General features: G+C 36.3%; 4 protein-coding genes across 6 annotated transcripts; 2 read left to right on the forward strand and 2 right to left on the reverse strand.

Moving 5' to 3' along the window:
* Positions 1 to 810: 810 nt before the first annotated feature.
* LOC129871674 (GEM-like protein 7) lies at positions 811 to 11,667 on the forward strand. Its single transcript, XM_055946633.1, has 5 exons — positions 811 to 878; positions 1,787 to 2,061; positions 10,300 to 10,480; positions 10,601 to 10,675; positions 11,006 to 11,667. The coding sequence occupies exons 1-5, from the start codon at positions 845 to 847 to the stop codon at positions 11,476 to 11,478; spliced, it is 1,038 nt and encodes a 345-aa protein (XP_055802608.1). The 5' UTR covers positions 811 to 844; the 3' UTR covers positions 11,479 to 11,667.
* A 3,984-nt stretch (positions 11,668 to 15,651) lies between these two features.
* On the forward strand, positions 15,652 to 17,797 carry LOC129871675 (putative GEM-like protein 8). Its single transcript, XM_055946634.1, has 4 exons — positions 15,652 to 16,356; positions 16,450 to 16,524; positions 16,946 to 17,220; positions 17,304 to 17,797. The coding sequence occupies exons 1-4, from the start codon at positions 16,200 to 16,202 to the stop codon at positions 17,484 to 17,486; spliced, it is 690 nt and encodes a 229-aa protein (XP_055802609.1). The 5' UTR covers positions 15,652 to 16,199; the 3' UTR covers positions 17,487 to 17,797.
* Positions 17,798 to 17,963: 166 nt separating this feature from the next.
* Positions 17,964 to 26,279, reverse strand: LOC129871673 (F-box/LRR-repeat protein 4). Of its 3 annotated transcripts, none has more exons than XR_008762290.1 (3): positions 25,829 to 26,279; positions 24,109 to 25,106; positions 17,964 to 18,798 (listed from the first exon to the last, which is right to left on the reverse strand). XR_008762290.1 is itself a non-coding variant. In XM_055946632.1 (2 exons), exons 1-2 carry the CDS (start codon positions 26,190 to 26,192, stop codon positions 24,214 to 24,216), a joined length of 1,257 nt encoding a protein of 418 aa, XP_055802607.1. In that variant the 5' UTR covers positions 26,193 to 26,279; the 3' UTR covers positions 23,951 to 24,213. The 3 variants fall into 3 exon arrangements, 1 of the variants encoding a protein (XP_055802607.1); XR_008762291.1 differs by lacking the exon at positions 17,964 to 18,798 and adding an exon at positions 18,805 to 23,015; XM_055946632.1 differs by lacking the exon at positions 17,964 to 18,798 and having other exon boundaries at positions 23,951 to 25,106.
* On the reverse strand, positions 18,080 to 21,527 carry LOC129869915 (uncharacterized). Its single transcript, XM_055944482.1, has 3 exons — positions 21,204 to 21,527; positions 19,394 to 19,570; positions 18,080 to 18,850 (listed from the first exon to the last, which is right to left on the reverse strand). Exons 1-3 carry the CDS (start codon positions 21,525 to 21,527, stop codon positions 18,080 to 18,082), a joined length of 1,272 nt encoding a protein of 423 aa, XP_055800457.1.
* Positions 26,280 to 26,847: the final 568 nt, after the last annotated feature.

Below are 26,847 nucleotides of genomic sequence, written 5' to 3' on the forward strand. Positions count from 1 at the left end.
GGATTGGGTTTTCTTTCATGTAAGTTTCTCATCAATGCTCTGATACCACGTGAGAAATATAGGAGAAAAATAATATTGAATTGTGTAAGAACAATATTACACAAAGACCCTATTTATAGACACTATAAAATAATCTTTTTCCGAATAGGATACTATAAACTATTCCTAATTCTATTCCTATTCTAAGTAGGATTGTGTACACCTATTCCTATTCTAACAATTATCTTATCAACCTAAATCATACAAGACTAATAAAACTCAATTGAGAAAATTTTACTATGCACCAAAAGCTCTCTTTTACTTTTACTCAACTTGTAAAAGGAGGTTACATCACAAAGCAAATCTTCCAACTCAAAAGTTGACAACACCAGATGTGCACACAAATCTTCATAATAAAATAAGGCAGCATAAGATAGTTTTCTGTAGTTGAAAAGACAGCTAAAAGAAGACATTTTCAAATGAGAAATATACTATTTTGATGACCCATAGCTGATTCATGTAACAGTTAGTAGTTAAAAGATTCATCAACTTCTCTAAAGCTGCGGTGTATATATATAGTGCTGCAAGGAATGTTCTTAAAACATCAACCAAAACATAATAATATCGCAGTTGCCTTCACAGTATAGCAATTCTCTTCAAAATCAGAAGTCACAATGAAAGAACTTACTCAGTGGAAATGAGGTGGGTGTTCCCATGAGTTCAGCAGTATACTCATTTGAACGACAGCCAAAAAGACTACTGTCTCTATCCGCTTTCTTGTATCAGTTATAAAGAGTATTAATGACACGTTCTTGAATATGCAGGAAACACTGTGATTAGTAAGATAAACAAACTTGGAGAAAGGATGGACTGTCTTGAACAAGGCATCCGTGAACATGGTGAGCACTTATATTCATGATGAACTTTAAAAGATTAATCGAAAATTTACTTAGAAAATATTTTGTTTAAGTTGAAAACGAGTATTTAGCGGTTAAAATTGCATACGGTCATGAGTTTATTTGGAAAATAAAAAGTTGAAATATTGTGAATGAAAACCATCATCCCACTAGAAAAACATCTTAAACAAGTTTTTTAATAATTTCACTACTTCAAATATTGAAGTTCAATATTTATAAACATGGCGCCAAACATCAATTTGCAAATAATGACATCAGTATTTTCAAGTGAAACCATGGCCAAACACAAGTGTAAATCTAAAGAACAACTGATAAAGGGAGTCAAGATGTACAAAAATTTGTGCAACAAGCACTATTTACATGTATGAAAGAAAATAGTGATTATAAAGTCCTTAATATTTAAACTTTTTGTTGGGGAGGAAGCACCACAACTAAAGTTTGATATGACAATAAATATGAAAATAAATTAGACACGAGAATTTTACGTGGAAACCCCTCTAAAAGATAGAGGGGAAAAACCACGGGGTAGAAGGATCTCACTATTTTAATATGGAGTACACAGCTCTCAAATACAAGGAGAAAACAACAATTAACACTTCTCTCTTGTAAAAGGAACAACTACTAAAGAGGACACTCAAGACTATAATATTTATCTTGGTGTATAACTCTCTTTGTATTCTTACTCTCTCTTTCTGGGATGATTTAAATGAGGGCATAATGCCCTCTATTTATAAGAGCCAAAAAACGCGTAAAAAGAATGAAAAACACGGAAGGAAAGTGTAAGAAAAATCTGGCAATTGAAAATGAGTAAAAGGAGGCTGCTTTCGGCTGCTCCTTTTTAATTACTTTCGGCTACCCCTTTTTTGACTTCTTGCACTTTTATCGTACAGTGAGCCTTAGCCCGAAGTTAACAGCAACAGTGAAGGGAAAATTGAGCCTTGGAGCGAAAATTCTTCAAGTGGGAGGGTTGGAAAAGATATTTAAACAGAAGTTTAGTGTTAAAAATGATGAAAAGCCATTAAAGGTTTCTCATTGCTATTTATCAACTACAACTGGTCCAATAGCAGGCCTTCCCTACATCTCTACCGATAAGATTGCTTTCTACAGTGAAAGATCAATAAAGCTCTTATCTCCAACCGGAAAGTTGCTTAGAATCTACTATAAGGTACCCCCCTCTGCTCCGTTTTTTCTTTCAGCTCTTAATTTTCTAGCCACGTAAAGCATAATCTAATAGGCCAGTTCACAATTGCAGGTATCTATCCTAATAAGTAAGATAATGAAAGCAAAAGAAAGAAAATATGGAAAAGACATCACAGAAGTATATACAATTAAATACAGAGGATGATTTTGAGTTCTGGTTTATCGGATTCCTTAATTATCAAAAGAGTCTGAGATATCTGCAGCAGGCAATTTCAAGTACTTCAAGTAGCTAAGAAGATAACTTCTAGTTTTTTCATTTGGTTTCCGAATACACCCATTCATTAATGAATATACAGATCTCTTCAAACATGTAACTAGATCCATTCCTCAATGGAGGGTTTAGAGTTTTTAGGCTTTGAGCCCTAGCTGCCAATACGAATGTATAAACTTTATTGTAAAACTAATGCAGTCAGATTCATCTTTTGGGACTTAGCAGAGTCATCACTTCCTATTTGACCATTTGAGTAGCAGATCATTATGGGAACCCATATTTGAGGTAGTGTACATTCTAACATAACAAGTTCAATGGGTAATAACAAGGTACTTTGTGTTGTTAAAGAACTCATCCCTCTTATAGAGAATGATTGTAATGCATATAATTCTGTGAGGAGTTAAGGGTCTATAAACAGGGTCTTTGTGTAATATTGTTCTTACACAATTCAATATTATTTTTTCCTATATTTCTCACATGGTATCAGAGCATTGGTGAGAAACTTACAAGAAAGAAAACCCAATCCGTTTCCGACGAGCGTGGCAGTTTCAGGCAAATTTTAGAAAATTTTGTCTTTTTCCAGCGTGGTCGCCTCTGCATCCTGAGGCTGACCATATATTTATATTTTGATTCTGATCAGTTTCCGGCAGTCAGGTTTATCTTTTTCAGTTTCCGACGATTGAACCTTTTTTCGGGCAATCAGATCTGTGTTTTCCAGTTTTCGGACTGATCTGACTTTTCTAAATTTTCCAGATACCAAGGTGAATCGTCAAGGAGAGGTAAATTTCCACCTTGTGGTATTTATAAGAAGACAAACCACTTGGAGAAGAATTGTTGGCAGAAGTCCAAGAGGTCCCCTATTCAATGTAGATATTGCAAGAAATATGGGCACATTGAGAAGTATTGTAGGCAAAAGCAAACTCAAAGTGGTCAGTCTCCCCAACGAATAAATTTTGCGGAAGATCACCAAGTTAAAAAAATAGAGGAGGATGTACTCATGGCTTCGCACACACTCAAATGGAATTGAAAAGACTTTTTTTATATTTCAAGGTGTCACTTGTTGATCGATGCAATTGGTATGTCGATAGTGCATGCACAAGGCACATGGCGATTGATGAAAATCTGTTTGTTAGCTTGGATAGGTCTGATAGGACCAAAGTGAAGCTTGGAAATGGTGCACTGGTGCAAGCTCAAGGTAGAGGGTCCGTAAAATTTTCTGCGGATGAAGGTATGAAAATCATAAATGATGTTCTTTATGTGCCAAGCTTAACTCAAAACTTGTTGAGTGTTGCTCAGTTATTTCATAATAGTTACTCACTTACTTTTAAGGATAAAAAAATGTGTCATTTATGATCCTAAAGGTTGTGAAGTAGCTAAAATTAGCATGATTGGCAATTCCTTTCCAATTTCATGCTATTCTGCTGAAAGTTGCTCTTTCAATGTTGAAATGAGTGATACTTGGCTTTGGCACAAAAGATTCGGTCATTACAACCTTAGTTCATTGGTGTATATGTAATCCCAGGGTATGGTGCTTGATGTACCCAAAATTGACATGTGCTGAGATGTTTGTGAGTCATGTAAATTTTGTAAATTACATAGACGATCCTTTCCTAAAGGAAGTCTTTGGAGAGCAAAGGAAAAGCTAGAGTTGGTTCATACAGATATATGTGCACCAGTGAGGACTTCTTTTTTGAGTAGGAATAAATATTTTATTCTCTTTATAGATGACCTTACTCAAATGACATGGGTCTTTTTTCTAAGTATCAAAGTTCAGGTGTTCTCTGTTTTCAAAGAATTCAAGGTTATGGTAGAAAGGGAGATTGGCTTCCGGTTGAAGTATATCAGGTCAGATAATGGAACTGAATATGCTTCACATTAGTTCAAAAAGTATTGTAAAGACAGGTATTCAACAACAATTCACTGTAAGCTACACTCCAGAACAGAATGGGGTTTCTGAGAGGAAGAACAGAACAGTGATGGAGATGGCAAGATGCATGCTGGCAGAAAAGAAGATGCCTAAATATTTTTGGGCTAAGGCAATCAATACTGCAGTCTATTTGTTGAACAGGTTACCAACTAGAGCACTCCAAGACATGACACCATTTGAAGCATGGAGGGGTATAAAGTTGTCTGCTAGACATTTAAAAGTCTTTGGTTCAGTCTGCTATGCACATGTTCCAGATGCTAAAAGAGGCAAATTGGATAACAAGGCAGAACTCTGTATTTTGTTGGGCAATAGCATAGCTGCAAAAGGGTACAGAGTGTATAATGTTCGTACGAAGAAGGTATTTATCGGTAGAGATCTTGCGGTGGACGAGTCTAGCCACTATGATTGGGATCGAGATATTGTTGTGAAAAAACAAGTTGGAAGCACTTCAGTTGCAGATCAAAATCCATAGACGAGTGATATTTCTTCCAGTCCTATTACTGGAGCAGGACACTCTTCAAATGTTGAATTGACAACTGGTTCTCCAGTTTTGAAGACTAGGTCACTAGCTGAAGTTTATGAGCAATGCAATTTTGCTCTTGTGGAACCATTTTCCTTTGAAGAAGCAGCAAGTCATGAAGCTTGGATTTCCGCAATGGAGGAGGAGCTTGCCATGATTAATAAAAATGATACGTGGGAGCTGGTTGATAGGCCCGAACAAAAGAACATTATTGGTGTTAAATGGGTCTATAGAATGAAGTTCAATCCAGATGGATCCATCTTCAAACATAAAGCCAGGCTCGTAGTTAAAGGCTATTCCCAGCAGCTTGGAGTGGAATTTGGAGATACATATGCACCTGTTGCGAGGCATGAGACAGTAAGATTTCTAATTGCTCTTGCAGCACAGTACAAGTGGAAAATCTATCATTTAGATGTCAAATCTGCATTTCTAAATGGATTTCTTGAAGAAGATATTTATGTTGAACAACTTGAAGGTTTTATAGTTGCAGGTGAAGAAGATAAGGTGTATAGGCTTAAAACGGCTCTCTACGGTCATAAAAAAGCTCTGAGACCTTGGTATAGTAGGCTGGATACTCATTTGGTGTCTCAAGGCTTCAACCGAAGCCTAAATGAGCCTACTTTATACTTTAAAAGGCAAGCTGATGGAAAGATAATTGTGATATCCGTTTATGTTGATGATTTGATGATCACAGGTGAAGATTCTCTTGCGGTTCAAGAAGTTAAAAATGCAATGCTAAAAGTTTTTGAAATGTCTGATCTAGGGGAGATGAAGTTATTCCTGGGAATGGAAATTTCTTAATCTTTTGAAGGAATTTTCTTGTTCCAAAAGAGGTATGCCCTGAATCTCTTAAAAAGGTTCAATCTTGATAAGTGCAAACTGTTGCAACTCCACTTGTTATGAATGAAAAGTTAATGAAGGATGATGGAGAAGAACGGGCAGATTCAAAACTTTATAGGAGCCTTATTGGAAGCGTGTTATATCTGACTGCTACCAGGCCAGATGTGATGTTTGCAGCTAGTCTACAGTCCCGATATATGCAATGTCCCAGCACCAAGCATCTTGGAGCTGCTAAAAGGGTGTTGAGGTATATTAGAGGGACAACTAATTATGGCATTTGGTATAGAAGTGTGGAGAATGGATCTCTTATTGGCTATTCAAATAGTGATTGTGGTGGATGTGTGGATGATTACAAAAGCACATCTGGTTACTCCTTTTCATTTGATTCAGGCATTTTTTCTTGGAGCACCAAGAAGCAAGATATCGTAGCTCAATCTTCAGCAGAAGCTGAGTATGTGGTCGCTGCATCTGCTACAAATCAAGGAATTTGGTTGAGAAAAATCTTGTTTGAATTGGATCTTTCGCCAAAAGAACCAACAGTGATTTATGTAGACAATAAATCAGCCATTGCTATGGCTAAAAATCCAGTGCAACATGGAAGGACGAAGCATATCAACATCAGATTCCATGCTTTGCGAGATCCCGAGAAGAATGGGGAAGTTAAGTCGGTGCATTGCAGAAGTGAAGAACAATAAGCCGATATTCTAACCAAGGCTCTTTCCACCAATAAGTTTGAGTTTCAAAGATCATTGTAGGGAGTTTCAATGAAAAATCTTAAGGAGAAGTGTTAGGAAATTAAGATTTACCTAAGAAACTCCTACTTAGTAGATATTTTTATGTAGAAACCAAGTCTTTTATTTAAAACTAAGTGGTGGTTAGTTCCCCACAAATAGTGGTGGTCAGTTGGCCACAATAAGTGGTGGTTAGTTAGCCACATATGTATTGTGTGAGTTTTTTTCTGCTTGTTTTGTGGTTTGTGGTCCTCATACACACACTATATATGTGTGTGTAGCCTATGTAATTAACAATCTAGAAATAAGAAGAATACTTACAATATTCCAGCTTTCTCTTCTTCTTCCCTGAAGTTTTGTAGCAATTTACAGCTACATTTTATTCACTGCTTCAACTTTCTGTTTTCTAATCCTTCTTCCCCTTGTTGTAACAAAAGGGCTTACTGAACAGAACTCACGTCAATCAAGTTTAGGCAATGCCCAAACTTATTAGTCAGGACTGTCTTGGTCATCATATCTCCTAAATTATCACGTGTAGACACTTTCTTCACATCAATAACCCCTTTAGATATACTATTTAACTACCATATGTTTTGTCCGCTCCAAGCCTTGTAGCCATATAACCTCTTTCACTGCCTCTATAATTGCCATATACTCAGCTTGTGTGCTGGACAAAGCAACAACAGATTGCAAAGTTGCCTTCCAAGTACTGATGACACTACCAGAAGGAGAAAAAACACAACATGTTAGAGATCTTTTCTTATCCAAGTCTCCTACATAATCCAAATCCATATAACCTACTACTGATTCGCTTAGCTTGTCTTTGGAGAAAGTCAAGATCACATTTGTAGTACCCTTCAAGAATCTCAAGATCCACTTCATTGCCTGCCAATGCTCTTTACCAGGAAATTTCCATGTATCTACTCACAACACTAACAACATGTGAAATGTCAGTACGAGTGCAAACCATGGGATACATAATGCTACCATATGGAACACTAGAAACTCGAAGATTGCACAAACTCTTTTTCAAAACTGCTTTATCTAATTCTTTCAACTCTTCTAGAAAAGCCTCCTCAATTGTCTTCCATAACCCTTGTAACACCAAGGACGATCTACTTTTAATCTTCCACGGACTAAAACTAGATCCCCCATTGAATTTCTCTATTTCATACCTTGTTGAAGATGATGAAGACATTTTAACCCTTGATTATATGCAGAAACTCCAACCAAGCTTTAATACCAATTGTTGCGGAAATATCAATGGTTAACTAGCACATATTCACAAAAAAATAAAATAGAGAAGAAAAATAACATAAGGATGGTTCGGCTAGGACTAATACAGCAAGCAAAAGCAGAGAGTGTTTTCCACTACGAAAGAAAAAAAGAAGTGTACAATGCTCTCAAGACCTAAGGACTACATTGTGGATCCTCTGCCTCCTATAGAATCCCCAACTATATCCCTTATATGTATAGATAGATCTCAAGTGGTCCTAAACCTATAAGGAAAATATTCTTCCAATTCTAGGAGGACAATATATTCCTTTCCCAAATCTATTAGGGCAAAGGGTCTCCTAAACCAATACGAATTATGAGTTTCCTAAAATATAAAAGGGCAACTCGGTGCGTTAAAGCTCCCTCTATGCGCAAGGTCCAGGAAAGGGCCCGACCATAAGGGCCTATTGTACGTAGTCATACCTTGCATTTCTGGCAGACGCTGCTTTCAAGACTTAAATCCATGATTTCCTGCTCACATGGCAGTAATTTTATCAATTATCCAAAGCCCCCTTTCTAATTTCCTAAAATATACAAAGGAAAAATTCAACACATAATTAACAGCTAATAAACATTTTTATGTGTGTGGTACTCCCGGTTTGACAAAATGAACCGTTCAAATCTTAGGATACCATCAACTTAGTCAAACCTTGAAGGTTTTACACTAATAGAAAGTTAAAACCTATGCAAGATACTTTCTAGTATGTATGATTTTATGAGATTTATTACAAATTATTAGGGGATTGTTGAGTTAGTTTCGAACATTTGGATGGCTTAAATTAAGCAGAAACATCTGTTCATGAGAGAACGACTTTTTAAAAAAGTCATCTCTCAAGTTTTATAAATATAAGGCCTCTATTGAAGTAGCATAAGTTGTCTTGCAATATACTAGACTTTATTGAATCCTAAAGAAAATTGCTTGGATTCCCCAAAAGAATTGCAGATATCTCTACAAGCACACTGAATTTGACATGGCAAACTCTTCCTTCCTCACTGTTGTTTCCTATTATTCTAACAGAAAATACAAGTACTTTTTGTGCTTAAATTACCATTTAAAAATACTTGACATTTCTCTCATGATTTGTCAAAGGCAAAAGTTGGTCAAGAAGAAAACAAGTTAGTTTACTCAAAAGAATTAAATCATTTGTCATGCATGTATGGTGTGCTCCACATTAAGTCAACATAAATGGCCTACAAATCTTGCCTTTACACCTCAAGATGAGAGGACAAAAAAAGTAAGATAAGGTAACTGCCTTAAAAGAGAAGTTACTATAATCCAGAATTGTTGGCCCTCTTGTAAACGATTGAAATATTTGAATGGCTACGTTTTTTCCCTTTGCCTGATTTAGTGAGCAACAAATCAACGTTTATGGAGGACTCATTCATGTTTCAAAGGGGACAATCCAATGGTGGTTGTGGATCACCACTTAACTTTAATGTCATAAATTCTTGCCGTTAGATTGTCAACCTTAAATCGTATCAGCCTAAGAAAACTTCCTTGGGATAATTTTACTATGCATTAAAAGCTTGTAAGAATTTAGGGGTAATTAGGACTACGAAAAGTTTAGGAGTGCACTAAATAAACCATGCCAAGATTAGGGGGTAATGAGGTATTCTATCAATTATAAACTTGAAACCATAAAATTTATAGAAGCATATGATAATACCAATTGAAACTTTCAAGTTTTAGAAGAAACTATACAAGATTATGGAAAAAAAATTACCGAATGTGACTATAGAGAAACATGGCCATGAATGGAATTCACGAGTCGATTTGCATAGAAAAGGAAAGAAGGCCGTTGAGGGTTAATTAAACTACCTTACTAGTTATGACAAGATGACTTCAAAATGGAAAGCTTTCTCTTACTTTTACTCAACTAGTAAAAGTAGGTTACATCATAAAGCAGATCTGCCAACACAAAAGTTGAAAACACCACATCTGCACAAAAAACTTCATAATAAAATAAGGCAACATGAGATTTAGTTTACTGTAATTGAAACGAAAGCTAAAAGAAGACGTGTCTCAAAACCTTTGCAGCAAATTGAGGATTATACTATTTTTTTATGACGGTATTATCCAGGTCAGCTTGTGCTAATCCACTAAGTATATGTTCAAGATTAAATATATATATAAAAAAAAATAATTTTTACCTATATATGAAGCAATGATTTTCAACAAAATTTAAAATATGTATAACCAGTAACTTTTTACCTATATATGCACTTATGATTTTCTACATACAAGGTATAATTTTTTGACGAAGGGTCTTCAACTACCACTTTTCTGTCATATGTGAATCTATCACTGCTACTATCTTTGACCAACACAAGTATTGGGTAATTCTATCCACCGCAGATAGAAAGAAATCCCTAACTTTCTTTTGTTTTTACTGAAGTTTGAGCTCTGATTTTCCATGATTTACACCCACTAACATAAATTAATTAATGGATTGAAAGCAAAGGTTAAAAGAGAAAGGAGAAATCAGAGGATGAACATGCACTGCAATTTGACAAAGAAAATTCTATAAAAAAAAAAAGCAAGATCTTTTTAGCTTATTTCTGATGACCAATAGCTGACTCATGCAACAGTTATCAATTTTTATATATATATATATATATATATATATATAGTTCTGCAAGCAATGTTCTTAAACCATCAACCAAAACATAATAATATTTCAGTTACCTTAACAATACAGCAATCCTCTTCAAGATCAGAAGTCACAATGAAGGACTTAATCAGTGGAAATGTGGTGGGTGTTCCCATGAGTTCAGCAGTATGTTCATTTGAAATGCAGCCTAAAAGACTACTATCCCTATCTTCTTGCCAAGACCATATTCCATCTGCAACATCAAAGATCTTATCTAAATTAAAGCAACGTGAGTATTTTCCCCATCTCTTGCTGAAGAATCAACTCGATATTGTAGTAGTTCTAAACAGTATCAATTAATGACCCTTGAAAAGAAGAGATCATTAAGATTGAATTTTTGAATATGCAGGAAAATCTGTGATTAGTAAGATGAACAAACTGGGAGAAAGGATGGGCTGTCTTGCACAAGGCATCTGCGAGCATGGTAAGCACTCACGTTTGGAGTTAGAAATTGGAAAGGAATATTTTGCCTTCGGAAATAAACAGCTGAAGTTTTTTGATTGAAAACCAAATAATCCTCAAACAAATTTTTCAATATTTGACGAGTGTTATCTGCATAATAATGATTGGTAAACTTCAACTTGCAAATAATGAATTTAGTATTTAAAAGTGAAGTCACGGCCAAACACAATTGTAAACCTAAAGAACACATATAAGTGAGTCATGAGGTACTAAGATTCATGCAAAGAAGCACTAATTACATGTATATACAATACAAAGTATTGATTCTAATGTCACAACTCAAATTATGCAGTGAGCCTAAGCCCAAAGTTAACAGAAACTGTGAAGGGAAAATTGAGCCTTGGGGCAAAAATTCTTCAAGTAGGAGGACTGGAGAAGATATTCAGGCAGAAGTTTAGTGTTAGAGATGATGAAAAGCTATTGAAGGTTTCTCAATGCTATTTATCAACTACAGCTGGTCCAATAGCAGGCCTTCTCTTCATCTCTACTGATAAGATTGCTTTCTGCAGTGAGAGATCAATAAAGCTCTTATCTCCAACCGGAAAGTTGCTTAGAATTTGTTATAAGGTATCGATCCCAATAACTAAGATACGGAAAGCAAAAGAGTGTGAAAATATGGAGAAGCCATCACAGAAGTATATAAAGTTAGTTACAGAGGACGATTATGAGTTCTGGTTTATGGGGTTCTTTAATCATCAAAAGAATCTTCGATATCTGCAGCAGGCAATTTCAACTTTCAAGAACTTCAATCAGCTAAGAATATGACTTTTTTTGATTCCTAATACACCCATTCATCAATGTAAAATGTTGATGCAAAAAACAAATTTGCAGATCTGTTCAAACTTGTAACTAGCTCCATTGCTCAAAGGAGGTTTACATATTTTAGGCTTTGAGCCTTGGTTGTTAATATTAATGTATGGACTTATTGTAAAACTAATGCAAACAGGAGGCTAATTCATCTTTTGGCCAGTCATCCAGCCATTTTCATGACATCGGCGGTGAGTCTTGATTCATCCCCATAGCATAATCACACCACCCATAGGCTATAAAGAGTCTACCTGAAAGTTGGGTGGTGTCAAATATCTCAAACTACCTCAATAGTTCAAGCCTTAGTTCTTGGGTGAAATTTGGTCGAATAGGTAATCAAACCAAAAATCTATGATTTGAGAGTTAAATCATGAGTTATTATACCAGGAATAGCTTAAATCACGTTAAAACGACTTACCTTAATGATGGAAAGGAGTGGGAGTGATTCCATCTTCTTGGACCGAGTTTGTGGAGTGGGAATCAAGAAAAATGACTAATTTTAGAGTTTTAGATTTGAAATACCTTTGAAGCAACCACAGGTCTGGCAATGATCACAACATTGAAGACTGGAGTGCCCAAGAAGAAAGCTGTGATTGTGGTCCTTGGGCCCGTATTCGAGATTATGAAGCTGAGCTCAATACCTCAACAGCCCCATATAGTGGCGATTGAAGCAACCGTGCTCACAATCACGATTTTTGAGCTTAGGATTACTGCCTCCCAGACCGTGCCTCGTTGCAATCGTGAGGCATGTGTTGTGCTCACAACCTCCTTTGTTACCGTGCAGAAATCACTAATGCTGTGATTGCACAAAGATATTGCGATCATAGCACCAGTTCATTTTGACAGTTGTTTCCCTTTCCTTAACCACAGTCCATTCTGATCCTCGTAGAGAACAAGTAAATACGCACACCATACAACGAACTCAATTTAGTCCTAAGCATGCTTCCAACATGCCTCCAACATAGACAGATACAATTTTCAACAAGTATAATTAACACTTTGGAACATCATTGAAACAAAAAAACAACAATTAATTAAATGCATATAAAGAAATAAAAAAAGAAACAAGTTCTTTATAATATCGTCCCTAAAATAACATCCCGATGAAGCAACAACAATTAGGCTACAACCTCAATTAAATCAAATCATCAGATTGAATTCTCACTGATTCACGCATTTCTCATATAGTATCCAACATGTTCATAATATCCTATGTTTCTCGGATCCGGGTGGGGGTATCTGATATGGGTACAGATATAGAGGTTGGATTCCTCATCATATACAGTTTAGGATTCGGAGGCATGGATCTGAGATTCTGAGCATGGATGCGGTGGTTGGGATACGACCAATTACTGTATATTACGACATATAAAGTATATATTCAATTTTAATTAAAGCTATTAAACTAAAACTAATAAAATTTAATTCTTTAAAGACAACTAATATTTTCTTCACACAATATAGGAATGAAGTTGAAGGGGAGCCTTGGAGTAACTGGTAAAGTTGCTGCCATGTGACCAGGAGGTCACGGGTTCAAGCCTGGAAACAGCCTCTGGCAGAAATGCAAGGTAAGGCTGCGTACAATAGACCCTTGTGGTCGGGCCCTTCCCCGGACCCTGCGCATAGCGGGAGCTTTAGTGCACCGGGATGCCCTTTTTTTTTAATATAGGAATGAAGTTAACAAGGTGGGAGTGGCCCCCGTGAAGGACAAGATGCAGGAAGTGAGGCTGAGATGGTTCAGGCGTATGAAGAGACGTGTAGATGCCCTGGTTAGGAGGTGTGAGAGACTAGTCGTTGTGAGCCTGAGAAGGGATAGAGTTAGGCCTAAGAAGTACTGGGTTGAGTTGATTAGACGGGCAACTTCATCTCACCGAGGACATGACCCTCGATAGAAGGGTGTGATGGTCAAAGATAAGGGTAGAAGGTTAGTAGGAAGGCGTGCATATTTCTTTCCCATTCTTAGAGTATTAGTATTCTTCTCCTCGTTTTTCCTTGCCTTTAGATTTCTATTACTACTTGTTAATCTTTAGTCTCGATATCTTATTTTCTTGTTGTTTCTGTTGCCTCTTTTTCATCTTTCGTTCAGTAGAGTGTCTATTGGAAACAAGGGGTAAGGCATGCAACTATGCATACACTCTACCCTCTCCAAACCCCACTTATGGGATTACACTGGATTTGTTGTTGTTGATATCTTGTGTAATAGCAAAGCATTCTCATACTTCATATAACTATATATTTATGATATACAAACCCAAAAATAAAACCAAATACAATCAATCTATACTTCTCGATCATAGATGTCAAAGCACCCTAGGTAAGTGATCAAAATCCAGTGTGTATCTCACACCCCCACTCAGACAGGACAAGTTGAAAGGGCTTCGGTAGTACACTTTCTGTCTTGCGTAAGAAAGGGAGTTTAGAGGGCCATCCAAAGAACCTTAGATAAGGGGATTCCTCCCCTTGACTATAGTTCAGAGTCAACCTTCCACACAAGGCAATGGGCAACTCTGTCTCTGCCTCTACTCATGCACTCATTAAAGTCATGGCCTAGCCTAGTTGGTGAAGGATCCAACAAGTGGTAACCGCTCTGTATCTATCATCTCTTTGAAGAAGCTGAAACCACGATAATAGGGTACAATACCCCTAAACCCTATAATCCAAAAGAAGGAATAACACTTTTCATATCTTGATTTAGTCATAACTACCTTTCTTGAGATATTCGATAACAGTAACGCTCCTCTCATTTTGCATATAATAGAGGCTTACTTCATTTTATTTTATCTTTTATTATAACTATGGTGTCTGAACCATCTTGCGCACCTCGACTAATTCCACAGGAATACCTATTACCTCCTACCAACACAAGTGCTAGGTAACTCAATCTGACATGGCTTGGAAAAATGGAAAAAAATCAGCTAGTATTTTTGCCTCCATTGGAATTTGAACCTCGGACTTCATGGTTCTCAACCCACTTCATTGACCACAACACAACACTCTCGGGTGCTCATTGTATTTAAGCTTTGCGTAACTAAACTCATTTTCTGACAAAAATTGGCCAACTAGCTTGCTAGATAATATAATTGAAAAACAAATGAAAACACATTACAAAACTTAAAATATATTATTCCCTTCGGGCCAATTTACGTGGTGGAGTTCGACTCAACGCGAAGTTTAAGAAAAGAACTTTTGGACTTATGGTCTTGAACCAACCATTAGATTTTTGTGACTATAAAAGCACAACATTAAGAATAAATTGAAAATTTTTAAATGAATTATTTCCAAATAAAAGGTATCATTCTTTTGGAATGGACTAATAAGAACAATGACATATAATATGTAATAGAGGGAGTATTAAAGAGTATTACAAATAATTTGTTAATAACTAGATAAGTAGTTTGAAAGATACATATGAAAAATTAACAGAAAATATAATTATCTTTTTGTGCTTCATTATTAAATATTTTATTTCTTTAGATTTTTCAAAGTAATGTTGTCCAAAGATAAAAGATGGTCAAACTAGGGAAAAGATAAGTTAGTTTACCGAAAAGTTCTAAATCATGTCTGCATGTTGTGTTCCACATAGAATCAGCATGAATGCCTACATATCCTGCCCATACACCTCAGGATGAGATGGAGAAAAACAAAGCAAGATAAGATAACTGCCTTATAAGAGAAGGCAATACATACAATCCAGACAAGCACATGAATTATAGATCCTACATGTCAGATTGAGATCTTTGAATGGCTATTTTCTCTTGCCTAATTAATTAAGCAGCACTCCATGGATGACCCACTCATGTTACTAAGGGGACAGGCAAGTGGTGGCTATGGATCATCACTACTGTGCAGTAATGTCATAAATTCGATTTTTTCATTTTGTCAAGTTTAACCATACGAGACTGGTAAAACTAACTTGAAATAAATTCGAAAGCATATGACGGCTAGCATAATAGTACAATGTGATTCTCAACAATGTCCCTCTAGAGATTAAAAACTATTATTTTTAGTTGAAACAAATGCTTTATCATAAATAATTACCTACAAAATAATCAGTTAATTTTCATGGGAAATAAGTAAAGTCGATTAAGCCTAATTAAGATACTTTACTAGTTCTGACAAGATGACTTCAATATGTGAAAGTTTCTCTTACTTTGGCTCCACTTATAAAAGCAGGAAGCATCATAAAGCAAATCTGTCAACTCAAAAGTTAAAAAACACCACATGTGCACACAAATCTTGACAACAAAATGAGTCAGCATGAGATTAGTTTGCTGTAATTGACCAGACAGCTAAAAGAAGACATTTACAATACCTTTCAAGCAAGAGAAAAAGGCATCAAAAGAATTTAGAAAATAAAGAACATGCACTGCATTTTGATTTTAGAATATTTCAAATTTCAATCAACAAAAAGATTATTAAAAACACTCCCATCTTCCTGCCAACCTTTTTCTTCTTGATACAAAAGAAAATTCTAAAACAGCATATGCATGACCTTTTTTGGTTATTTCTGATGACCCATAGCTGACTCATGTAACAATCAGTTAAGAGTTTAATCAACTCCTCTGCAAACACCTATATATAATGCTACAAGGAATGTTCTTAAAACATAAACCAAACTTAAAATATTTCTCACATACCTTCACAATACAGCAATATTCCACCTCAAAATCAGAATCACAATGAAGAACTTGCTCCATGGAAATTTGGTGGGTATTCCCATGAGTTCAGCAGTATGCTCACTTGAAAGGCAGCCAAAAAGACTACTTGCCCTATCTGCTTGTGAAGACCACATCGTTTCATATGCAACTTCAACGAACTTAACTCAAATAAAACAAAGTGAGTATTTCCCTGGTCTCTTCATAAAGAATAAACTTGATCTGACCCTTGAATGTAGAGATCATAAAAATAAAAATATCCTTGAATATGCAGGAAAATATGTCATTGGTAAGATGAACAAATTGGGAGCAAGGATAGATTGTCTTGTACAAAGCATCCGTGAGCATGGTAAGCACTTAAATTCTCCATAAAAGACTTCAAAATAATTATTGAAACTATTACTAAGATAATATTTTGTTTGAGTTGAAAAATAAGTATTTGAAGTTGAAAAGGAGTATTTGGGAATTGAAATTGTGTCCGGACATGAGTTCTGTTTGGGAAAAAAAAAGTTTGTAAGCGAAAACAATTATCTCACTCGAAAATGCTACTCAGACAAGTAAATTCAATATTACACCTGTCTTTCAAATGCTAAAATGTTCAAATACTGATGGACAAACTTCACCTTCAGTATTTGCAAGTGATGTCCTGGCCAAACAGTAGTGTAAATCTAAAGAACACAGAGAAGTGAGTCATGAAGTACAAAATTCATGCAAGAAGCACATGTATACATGATAGAAAGCATTGACTTTAACGTCCACTAATTGTGCAGTGAGCCTAAGCCCAAAATTAACAGAAACTTTAAAGGGAAAATTGAGCCTTGGAGCAAAAATTCTTCAAGTAGGAGGGTTGGAGAAAATATTCAAGCAGAAGTTTAGTGTTAGAGACGATGAAAAGCTAATGAAGGTTTCTCAATGCTATTTGTATACAACAGCTGGTCCAATGGCAGGCCTCCTCTTCATCTCTACTGCTAAGGTTGCTTTCTGCAGTGAGAGATCAATAAAGCTCTTATCTCCAACTGGAAAGTTGCTTAGAATCTACTATAAGGTACCACTCTGCTCCTTTTTTCTTTCAACTCTTAATTTCTAGCCACGTAAAGCATAATCTAATAGGCCGGTACACAATGGCAGGTATCGATCCCGATAAGTAAGATAATGAAAGTGAAAGAGAGTGAAAATATGAAAAAGCCATCACAGAAGTATATACAGTTAGTTACACAGGATGATTTTGAGTTCTGGTTTATGGGATTCCTCAATTATCAAAAGACTCTGAGATATCTGCAGCAGGCAATCTCAAGCTCAAGCAAGTTATGAAGATGACTTTTTTTCCTTTTTTTCATTTTGTTTTCCAATGAGCTCGTTCATCAATGTAAAACGCTCATGTAAAAACGAATTGAGAGATCTGTTGAAACTTGTAACAAGATCCATTTTGCTCAAAGGAGGCTTTAGGTTTAAGCTTCGTGCCTTATGAGTAAATGTGAATGTACAGACTTTAATTTTTTATTTTTTTGAAACTGGTAACTTATGTATAGACTTATTTATCTTTTTTTGAGATAGTAAGAGATGCAAATGTATAGACTTATTGCAAAACTTATGCAAATAGATTGGTTTTTCTTATAGATTCATTTAGCTTTCTACTTGTCCTTAGAGTATACTTTATTATGACCCAAGTTATAGATATGACAACAAGAACCAGATACTAGTTATAGGATTGGCATTTTAGATTGTTTATATGCAAATTTAATACGGCATTCACAAGCTGTGCTGCCTTAAAGTTTTTTTTAGTATGATATATAGTTTCTTCAATTTTTAATTTTTTTTAAAACTGGTAATGTTGTATTCCTCAGCATTAAGATATATGCTGGAGACCTCCAAAAAGGTAGCAACAGGCTAAAACAAGAGATTAATTACAATAATCCTAAAAGATCTACTAACTGTTCAGCATTTTCTATACAATGTTCTTTACACCAAAAGCAGAAAGTTGCAATGCAGCTCCCTTTGATTTTCTGAATGTTGTTGAATCTATCTTCAAAGCTTCTTCCATTCCTTTCCCTCCAGATAGTCCACCAGATACAGTGTGGGATTATTCTCCACCACTTCTTTTGTGTCTTGCTTCCCCCTCTCCTAATCCAACAACTTAACAAGTCTGTTGTGTGCTCTGGCATTGACCATTTGGTCTCTGTTAAACTGAGGAACATAGTCCAAAGCTGAGATGTGACTTTACAATGGAGAAACAGATGGTTATTTGTCTCTCTAGCCTCACTGCATAACATGCATCTGGACACAATTGGCAATCCCTTTTTCTGTAGGATCTCATGAGTGAGGCAAGCTTTCCTGATTACAAACCAAGCAAAGCACTTAACTTTAGTAGCAGCCATACTTTCCCATACATGCTTCCAAGGTCCTGTTTTGTTCTCAGGCATCCTGGATACCTCTTTCCCATAAATTCTACTTACAGAGAACTTGCCATCCTTATCGTGTTTCCATTTAAAAGTGTCATCCTCTACAGTGGTGCCTTTGAAACCATCAATCATCTGCAATAGCTCCACAAACCTGCCTACTTCCCAGTCATTAAGATTCCTCCTGAAGAAGAAGTTCCATCCCTGAGAGGACCACCTATCAGCCACTGTAGCCTCAAGGTTAGTGCAAATATTGGCCAGATCAAGGAAATTATTTATCTTTTGGATAAAATAAAATAAGATATAAAATCTGCAGTTGAAAATATGAAACCATTTTGAGGGATATTTCCTGTATTTCAATGTTGTAATTCAATATGCTGAAGCCGGAACCACACTATATCAATTTAAGAATCTAAGTGATCATCATCATTTTTCTGGTCTTAGTTTCCTCACACCTTGAGATAAGAAAAAAATTACAATTCACACATTTGGAGCAACAAATTTCCTTTAAGGTTGTAGCCATTCTCACACTGGAATGCTGCCCATTCATGAATAGTGAACTGGTATCATCATCCAGAAGATGATGCACCAGCAATTTTTTTTGGGAACTAGTAACTTCATATATTTCTCACAAACAGTACATAGGTTGTACTGAAAACCATATTAACAAAATTTACTTCAAAATCCTGCGAAATCCTACCAAAATTGAATCTAGAACATCAATTATGGAGATAGTGTCATTTGAATATATTTGATTACACCAAAAACATAGTAACAAAAGGCAGTTAAGCTTAATCTTTTGCAAACTATTCTCTATGCTACCAAAACATCTAGCATCCTTTCCTTCCAAATTGTCCACCAGACACAAGCAGGGACAATTCTCCATTTATCTCTACTTTTTGCCTGCACACCAGCTTCCTCCCAGCTCTGGATTGCTTCAGTAATCTTTCCAGGCATAGTCCATGAGATGCCTCTGAGATTTAACAAAATCCTCCATAGCTGTACAGTGACTTTGCATGAAGAAATAGATGGTCAACTGTCTCACAGCATTTTCCCCACAAAAAAAAACACCTAGAACAAAGTGGTATCCTCTCCTCATCAGATTATCTTGGGTGAGAGTTGCTTCCTTGGCTAGCAACCAGATAAAGCAGGCTACTTTGTGTGGAATTTTGTTCTTTCAGATGCCTCTCCATGGCCAGTTGTTTATGCACTGTGGTGTTTGATTCATCCACCTGTAAGCACTACTTACTTTGAACTGACCCTTCGTATTACCTTTCCACCGTAAGGTATCTTGACCTACCTCCAGTCCATTAAACTGTTCGATGGTACGGAAGAAATTTGCAACATCTCCCCATCATTTAAATGCCTTCTAAAGTTGAAGCTCCATCCATGGGGTATCCAGAATTCTAAATTAGTCTTTTGTTGATGAGAAACTAATGTATAAATATCTGGGAACAGATTTTCCAATCTTCCTGCCTCATGTCATTCATCTTTCCAAAAATCAGTTTTAGCTCCGTTTACCACTTTAATCATAATGTTGGTTTTGAATTCACTCCATAGTGTTCTGATAGACCTCCATAAACTAACTCCAGTGTTCAGGAAAGCAAACGCTTCATCGCTTAAGCGATGCGAGCCAGTCATGCTTCGCAGACTAGAAGAGATGGAGGTGAAGAGAAGCGGTCGCTTCTAAGGCTGAAGCGTGACGATGCGCGAAGCACTGGAAGCGACACTTAATTTTTTTTAAGTCTTAAAGGTCGATTAAAGGGGAAAAAAAGAGCCGCGACTTTTTATTTCAAGAGACCTAGTTTAGTTTGACTACTGGTCTGCTTCTCCTCTAGGGTTTTCACGCATCTTGAGTTTTTAATTTGAATTTTTTCTTATATATATTGTCTTTATTAATTATGGTTTTTTTTCTTTTAACTCACGCTTCACTTCAATGAAGCGAGCGCTTTGCTTCACGCTTTAAGCGTGAAGCAAGGCCTTGTCGCTTTTTTCTGCTTCACGCTTCCCTAAACACTGTTAACTCCATAAGGTGTCATTATTTCTTTGGTCATCCAGTGGTCTTCCTCATCGTACTTAACATTAATAACATTCCTCCCTAGAGTCTGGTTCTCATTGCTATACTTCCATAACCACTTCATTCTAAGGGCCTTGCCTTGGAATTTCAAGTTCTTGATACCTAATCCCCCTTGTCTTTTCCCAGTTATCACTTCTTCCCATTTGACCAGATTATAACCCTTCCTTTCATTGTTTCCTTGCTAGAAAAACTTCCTCCTCACCTTGTCCAATCTCTTAATAACCCCTGCTGGAATGGGGAAAACAGACATCATATAGGTTGGGAGTGAATCAAAGACCTAGTTGATGAGAGTTAGTCTGCCTCCCCTAGAGAGATACTAAGTCTTCCATCTTGCCAATTTCTTTTCACACCTTTCAATTACAATATTCCATGTTTCAGTTGATTGTGCTTTTGCTCCTAGTGGCATCCCTAGATAGATGGTGGGTAGATTCCCCAATTCCCCACCTAGGACTGCATTCAAAATCTCCATGGTTTGCACCTCATTAATAGGATATAGGAAACTTTTCCTCAAATTAATGTGCAACCCAGAAATCCCTTCAAAAAGCACCAAATCACCCTTGGGATCCTAAGTTGATCCTCTTCAGCATCACATAGTATGAGAGTATCATCAGCATATTGCAAGTGAGTTATCTCCAGATTCTTTTCTCCAATTCTGGCCACATCAAATCCTCTGAGCCACCCATTCATGTTTGTTGTTTTGATCATGCTATTAAGACCCTTCATAGCTATTAAGAAGAGAAAGGCTGACAAAGGATCTCCTTGTCTTAAACCCCTTTGTGCACGGAAAAACCTTGCTGGTAAGCCATTGATAAGCACTGGAAATCTCACAGTTAAGATGCAATATTTGACCCATTGTATCCACTTTTGACCAAAACCCATTCTTCTCATAGAATCCAATAGGTACTAATAGTTAACATGGTCATATGCCTTCTCCATGTCTAGCTTACACAAGATTCCAAGTTCTTTTTGCTAAAGTCTGGAGTCAACAACTTCATTAGCTACTAGCACAGCATCCATGATTCGTCTACCTTTGATTAAGGCCATTTGTTGTGGATCAATCAACTTGGCTACCACAACTTTCAACCTTTCTGTCAGTACTTTGGCAAATAACTTGTATATACTGCCTATCAAGCTAATCGGTCTAAAATCCCTCAACGCTTTGGCTCCTTTTTGCTTTGGAATGAGAGTTATGAAAGTGGCATTAAAACTTCTTTCAAACATTTCGTGTTCATGGAAATTTTGAAAGGCCACATGATGTCTTGCTTTAGTATCTCCCAAAATTTTAAGAAGAAAACCATTGTGAAGCCATCTGGGGCAGGTGCTTTGTCTGTTGCACACAGTTTTAGACATCTCAAAACTTCACTCTCCTCAAAACTCCCTTGTAACATCTCTTTTTCCTCATCTGTTAGTCTAGGGCAATTAGGAAACAGATAAGCCGATCTCCAGCTTGTGGTTTCAGAATATAAATTTTTCCAAGTGTTTAACTTCTATACAACAACATGCCTAGTATAATCCCACTAAGTGGGGTTTGGGGAGGGTAGAGTGTACGTAGACCTTACCACTACTTCGAGGAGGCAAAGAGGTTGTTTCTGAAAGACCATCGGCTCAAGTGCATCAAACCCACGTAAATAAAGAAGAAAACAGTGAAAAACATAGTCGAGAATAAGGAAAGCAGTGTAAAGTCTACAAGAAAGAAGCAATAATAATGGCGAAATATGAGATAATCTAAACACAATACACAACATATGGCAAGAACTACAAGGGTATGACTAGTACTATGATAGACACCAACGAGCCTTAACTTACGCACTCCAAGACAATACTCCACTCCTACTAGCCTTCTACCCTAATACACGACCTACACTCCTTATCTAGAGTCATGTCCTCAATAATATGAAGCTACACCATGTCCTGTCTAATCACCTCTCTCCAATACTTCTTTGGTCTACCTCTACCTCTCCGGGTATCCTATAGAACCAGCCTCTCACATCTCTTCACTGGCGCATCAACACACCTCCTTTGCACATGCCCAAACCATCTGAGTCTCGCTTCCCTCATCTTGTCCGCCCCAGAGGCCACTCCTAACTTTTTCCGGATAACCTCATTCCTGATTTTTTCGCTCTTAGTGTGCCCAGACATCCATCTCAACATCCTCCTCTCCGCAACATGTATTTTCTAAACATGAGATTTCTTGATAGGCCAGCACTCCACTCCATACAGCAAAGCCGATCTAACCACCACTCTGTAAAACTTACCTTTAAGTTTAGGTGGCACCTTCTTGTCACACAGAACTCCAGAGGCAAGTCTCCATTTCATCCATGCCACCCCAATGAGATATATGACATCATCGTCAATATTCCCGCTACCCTGGAGTACGGACCCAAGATATTTAAAACTTCTATGCATAGTGTACAAGTTACAACTGTGAAAAAAATATGGATTTAGTAACCTAAAAAACAAGGCAAGTTACCTTTACAATAGGTTAATATACATTGTCAATGTAAAGGCAACTTACCTACTACAACATGCTAAGAGCCCGTTTGGATGAGCTTAAAAAAAGTAACTTTTATGTATGAAGTGCTTTTAGAAGTTTAAAGTGCTGAAAGTTATTTTTATAAATAAGCAGTTGAGTGTTTGGATAAAAGTGCTTAAATGAGGAAAATTATGCGAATTTTTGGATTAAAAGAATAAAAATGGTAGTTTGGGAATTTAGTTAAAATATAAGGGATATAAAAGTAATTTCCATGGTCAAAGAAAATGACTTTAAGCACTTAACAAAAAAAAAGTTAGGAATCCTAACTTTTCATTTTTGACTGACTTTAAGAACTTTCTGTCTTAAAGTTAGCATTAGGCAAACACGTCCAAAAGCTGAAAAGGGGCTTTAAGTTAGTTTTGACCAACTTAAAGTCAATCCAAACGGGCTCTAAATTACACTAAAAAAAAAAAAAAAAAAGAAGCTATACCATCACTAGATAAAAATTAAATCCATTTTACAATCAGAACACTGATTCCTATCTTGCAGTCTGATCAACTTCTTTGTCCAATTAGTTAAAATATGGCTCTTGTAAAATCCAAACTATATGCAGTTACAGCTAACACAATCCAACAGTGGATAAGCACCGTGTCACACACACAACCTGAACTAGCAAATATAAATGCAGGCAGTTGTTAACAGTAAGACATGGAAGGATAAGAGAAGGAATTGTTTATCAGACTTGGTTATGACATCCAGCTTATACAGATGTCTTACTCCAACGATTGAAACTATTCCAACAGAATAATTGGACAGGTCGTACGAGAAATGTAATCAATCAAACCATCATTATTGGTATAAGTTCACATTCAAGCTAGTAACAACAGACTCATTTCATTCACAATCTGAAAACACCTACAGCAAAATAATCTACAACAAAAACTTGATGCTTAACAAAAGGCAAATTAGTGGGAACAAGGGACTGACATCAGGAGCTTCCGAAGTCATATTTTAGGTCTGAGGCAGAGATGTGATAATTTCACTGTATGATACCCATCAGGCCTTCAAAGGCATTGCTAAATCAAGTACTGCTCAAAGTAATACATCTGGCTCTGCTAAGCTTCCAGTGAAGTTTATTTTGCAGGATTCAGGAAACTGAATTCCAGCCTCCTCACACCCTGCTTTAGTGATAAGGGGACAAGACCGTACGTCTAGGTATTCAAGATAATCACATGACTTCATAAGCTTCTTAATTCCTTCAACAGTGATCTTTGGACAGTTACTGACCTTCAAAATCTTCATCCCCAACATAAGGTTTTCACTTCCTAATTGTTGAAATGCAGCATCAGTTACCTCCTCACAGCAACCAATGTCAAGAACCTCAAGCTCTCTGCATTTGGAAATGATGCAGTCCAATGAAGAGTCTGTAATATTCAAGCACCAATCCATCCTCAGTTTCCTCAAACTATTACTACAAGAAGCTGCCAGTGACTTCATGGACTCATCTGATATGTTACGGCAACCCCCAATAACAAGTGTCTCAAGATTTTTGCAGCAGTTGGCTAAGGATAAGATGGAATCATCACCAACTTTGTAGCAATCCAACAACTTCAATGTCCTAAGTGTCAATGAACAAGCTTTGGACACGCTAGATATTCCAATATCACCAATATTGCTGCATTTGTTAATGTCCAGATGTTTTATCCTTTGACAACCTTCAACCAAAATGGAGAGACCTGAGTTGGTAATGTTGATACATCCTTGCAAACCCAGCTCTTCTACATTATGGCAATTCTTGGAGAGAGCTTTCATTAATGAATCTGAGACAAATCTACAGCCAGTAAGATGCAAGGTTCTCAAGTCACGACACCCCTCAGCAACAGCTGAGAGCCCCTTGTCAGTGATCTTTCTGCAGTAGGATACATCTAAGGACTGTAAAGAAGAGAGACTCGATCCAATTGCTGCCAATCCATTGTCTGTTATGCCTGTAAATTTGGACCATAAAACCTAGCAAGTTAAGTCAATGAAGCATCTGAGCCTTAAGATTCGCAAAAAAGTGACATTTTCTTTGAAAATTGGAATATACATGATATAACTATACTATCCTCCCTTTTGCTACCACTTCAAAACCACATAGCAAAAAAGACATAACCTTTACACAGAAATACAAAATCTTACAAATTTGCAATTAATTGTCCTCAAAAAAACCCAACCATAAATTCCCCTAAAATCCTCCATAAACCCCATTACTCCCTTTTTATCATAAAAATCCATTATTTAAAAGATAGAAAAGAGAAAGGGCCAGTCTTCGCCATATTGGATCAAAACCTTTAGCATTTCAAACAAAAGATTTTAGTCAAAACCTCAAAATTTCCTTTATGTCCAAATTGTGAACAATACGCCCACTACCCCATACCCACCAGTACCACCCCCACAGAGGGGCGGAGCTAGTAAGGGCCCAGGGGAAAGTTACATTAGTTATACATGATTAAAATTATGTTTTATGTATAAATAATATATGTTGAACCCCTTACGACTTTTTCATATTTTGAAAACTCTTAACCAAAATCCTGGCTCCGCCACTATACACAAAAACGAATTCAAGATTTTAAATCAGTAATAGATGTTAAGTATCACTACTCATTGGTGCATTTGGCCACTCCTCCAATATAAGAAAATTTTGAAAAAATAAACTTAAAAAACGGACCTTTACAGTTCTGAAGATTGAGAATTCGTAAACAAGAGAAAGCTGTAGCAATAACTGAAAGATCAGAATCAGTAACACCAGGATAGAAAGATCTAGAAACCGATTGAGATAGATCAAGCTCATGTAAGCGAGTGAATCGGGCCGCGATTCTTCTGAGCATGTGAGGCCCGGCCCGAGCACAAAGTTTCTTTCTTTCAGTACTTTGAATACGAAGCCACCGCTTACATACCAGCCCGAAAACTTCCTTGTCTTTGTCGTCTCCGAGCCTCGACAGTACGGCCCGAAGCTCGTCGTCGCCGAGACTGTCGTTGATACATTGGACTGAAACGACGTCGTTTTGCAAATGAGAGTCATCGCCGGCCATCGGAGAAGTTTATGGTTCTGATCTAATGGAAGAAAGAGGATTTATCTTTTCATTTTTGTGTTTGTTTTTGTTTTATTTACGGAAAAGGGGTTAAAAATAACACAACTTATAAGAAATGATTTGAAAATGTGAATGAAAGGATATTTTTAGATCAAATAGATGAGTAAAAAAATATTTTTAGATTAAAAGGTAAATGGGTGATATTTTTAAACCTTTTTCATTTTATTTATAGGGGTTTGGAACTATATATTAGTACTAAAATTACTTATTCCCTCCGTTTTATTTAATTTGGCATCATTTTTTTAGTCTGTTTCAAAAAAAGTTGTATTTTACTATAATTTATAATAATTTAACTTTAAAATTCTACTTTTATCTTAATAAAATAATTAACAATTACACAAATATTTAAAGATTGTTTCAAATCATAAATTTCAAAAATCTTTTTTTTATATAAATTTATACATTAGTAAATATTTGTTCATTTAGTGTAACATTGAATAAGAAGATTGAACATAAAGAATTATGAGTTGGCTAAAGGCTCTGAGTTTTTGTATAATACTTTTTTGTTTTAAAATATTTGTCATATTTTTTTAAAGTTAAATAATATGATTTTTGATAATATTTTAATATATATTTTTTATTATATTAATATGAG

Source organism: Solanum dulcamara, chromosome 10 (assembly GCF_947179165.1).
Source record: "Solanum dulcamara chromosome 10, daSolDulc1.2, whole genome shotgun sequence".
Classification (NCBI taxonomy): Eukaryota; Viridiplantae; Streptophyta; class Magnoliopsida; order Solanales; family Solanaceae; genus Solanum; species Solanum dulcamara.

Excerpts from the sequence above, each read along its gene's own strand:
- LOC129869915 (XM_055944482.1), bottom strand. The coding sequence starts at position 21,527 with ATGGGTTTTGGTCAAAAGTGGATACAATGGGTCAAATATTGCATCTTA. Across the intron at positions 19,571-21,203 it reads ATCAACTTAGGATCCCAAGG|CTATGGAGGATTTTGTTAAA; the intron begins GTGATTTGGTGC and ends GTCACTGTACAG. Across the intron at positions 18,851-19,393 it reads AAAGGATGCTAGATGTTTTG|ATAAATAATTTCCTTGATCT; the intron begins GTAGCATAGAGA and ends TTTATCCAAAAG.
- LOC129871673 (XM_055946632.1), bottom strand. The coding sequence starts at position 26,192 with ATGGCCGGCGATGACTCTCATTTGCAAAACGACGTCGTTTCAGTCCAA. Across the intron at positions 25,107-25,828 it reads CAATCTTCAGAACTGTAAAG|GCATAACAGACAATGGATTG; the intron begins GTCCGTTTTTTA and ends CCAAATTTACAG.
- LOC129871674 (XM_055946633.1), top strand. The coding sequence starts at position 845 with ATGGACTGTCTTGAACAAGGCATCCGTGAACATG. Across the intron at positions 879-1,786 it reads ACAAGGCATCCGTGAACATG|TGAGCCTTAGCCCGAAGTTA; the intron begins GTGAGCACTTAT and ends TTTATCGTACAG. Across the intron at positions 10,676-11,005 it reads ACAAGGCATCTGCGAGCATG|TGAGCCTAAGCCCAAAGTTA; the intron begins GTAAGCACTCAC and ends CAAATTATGCAG.
- LOC129871675 (XM_055946634.1), top strand. The coding sequence starts at position 16,200 with ATGAAGAACTTGCTCCATGGAAATTTGGTGGGTATTCCCATGAGTTCA. Across the intron at positions 16,357-16,449 it reads CTTAACTCAAATAAAACAAA|GAAAATATGTCATTGGTAAG; the intron begins GTGAGTATTTCC and ends TTGAATATGCAG. Across the intron at positions 17,221-17,303 it reads TGCTTAGAATCTACTATAAG|GTATCGATCCCGATAAGTAA; the intron begins GTACCACTCTGC and ends ACACAATGGCAG.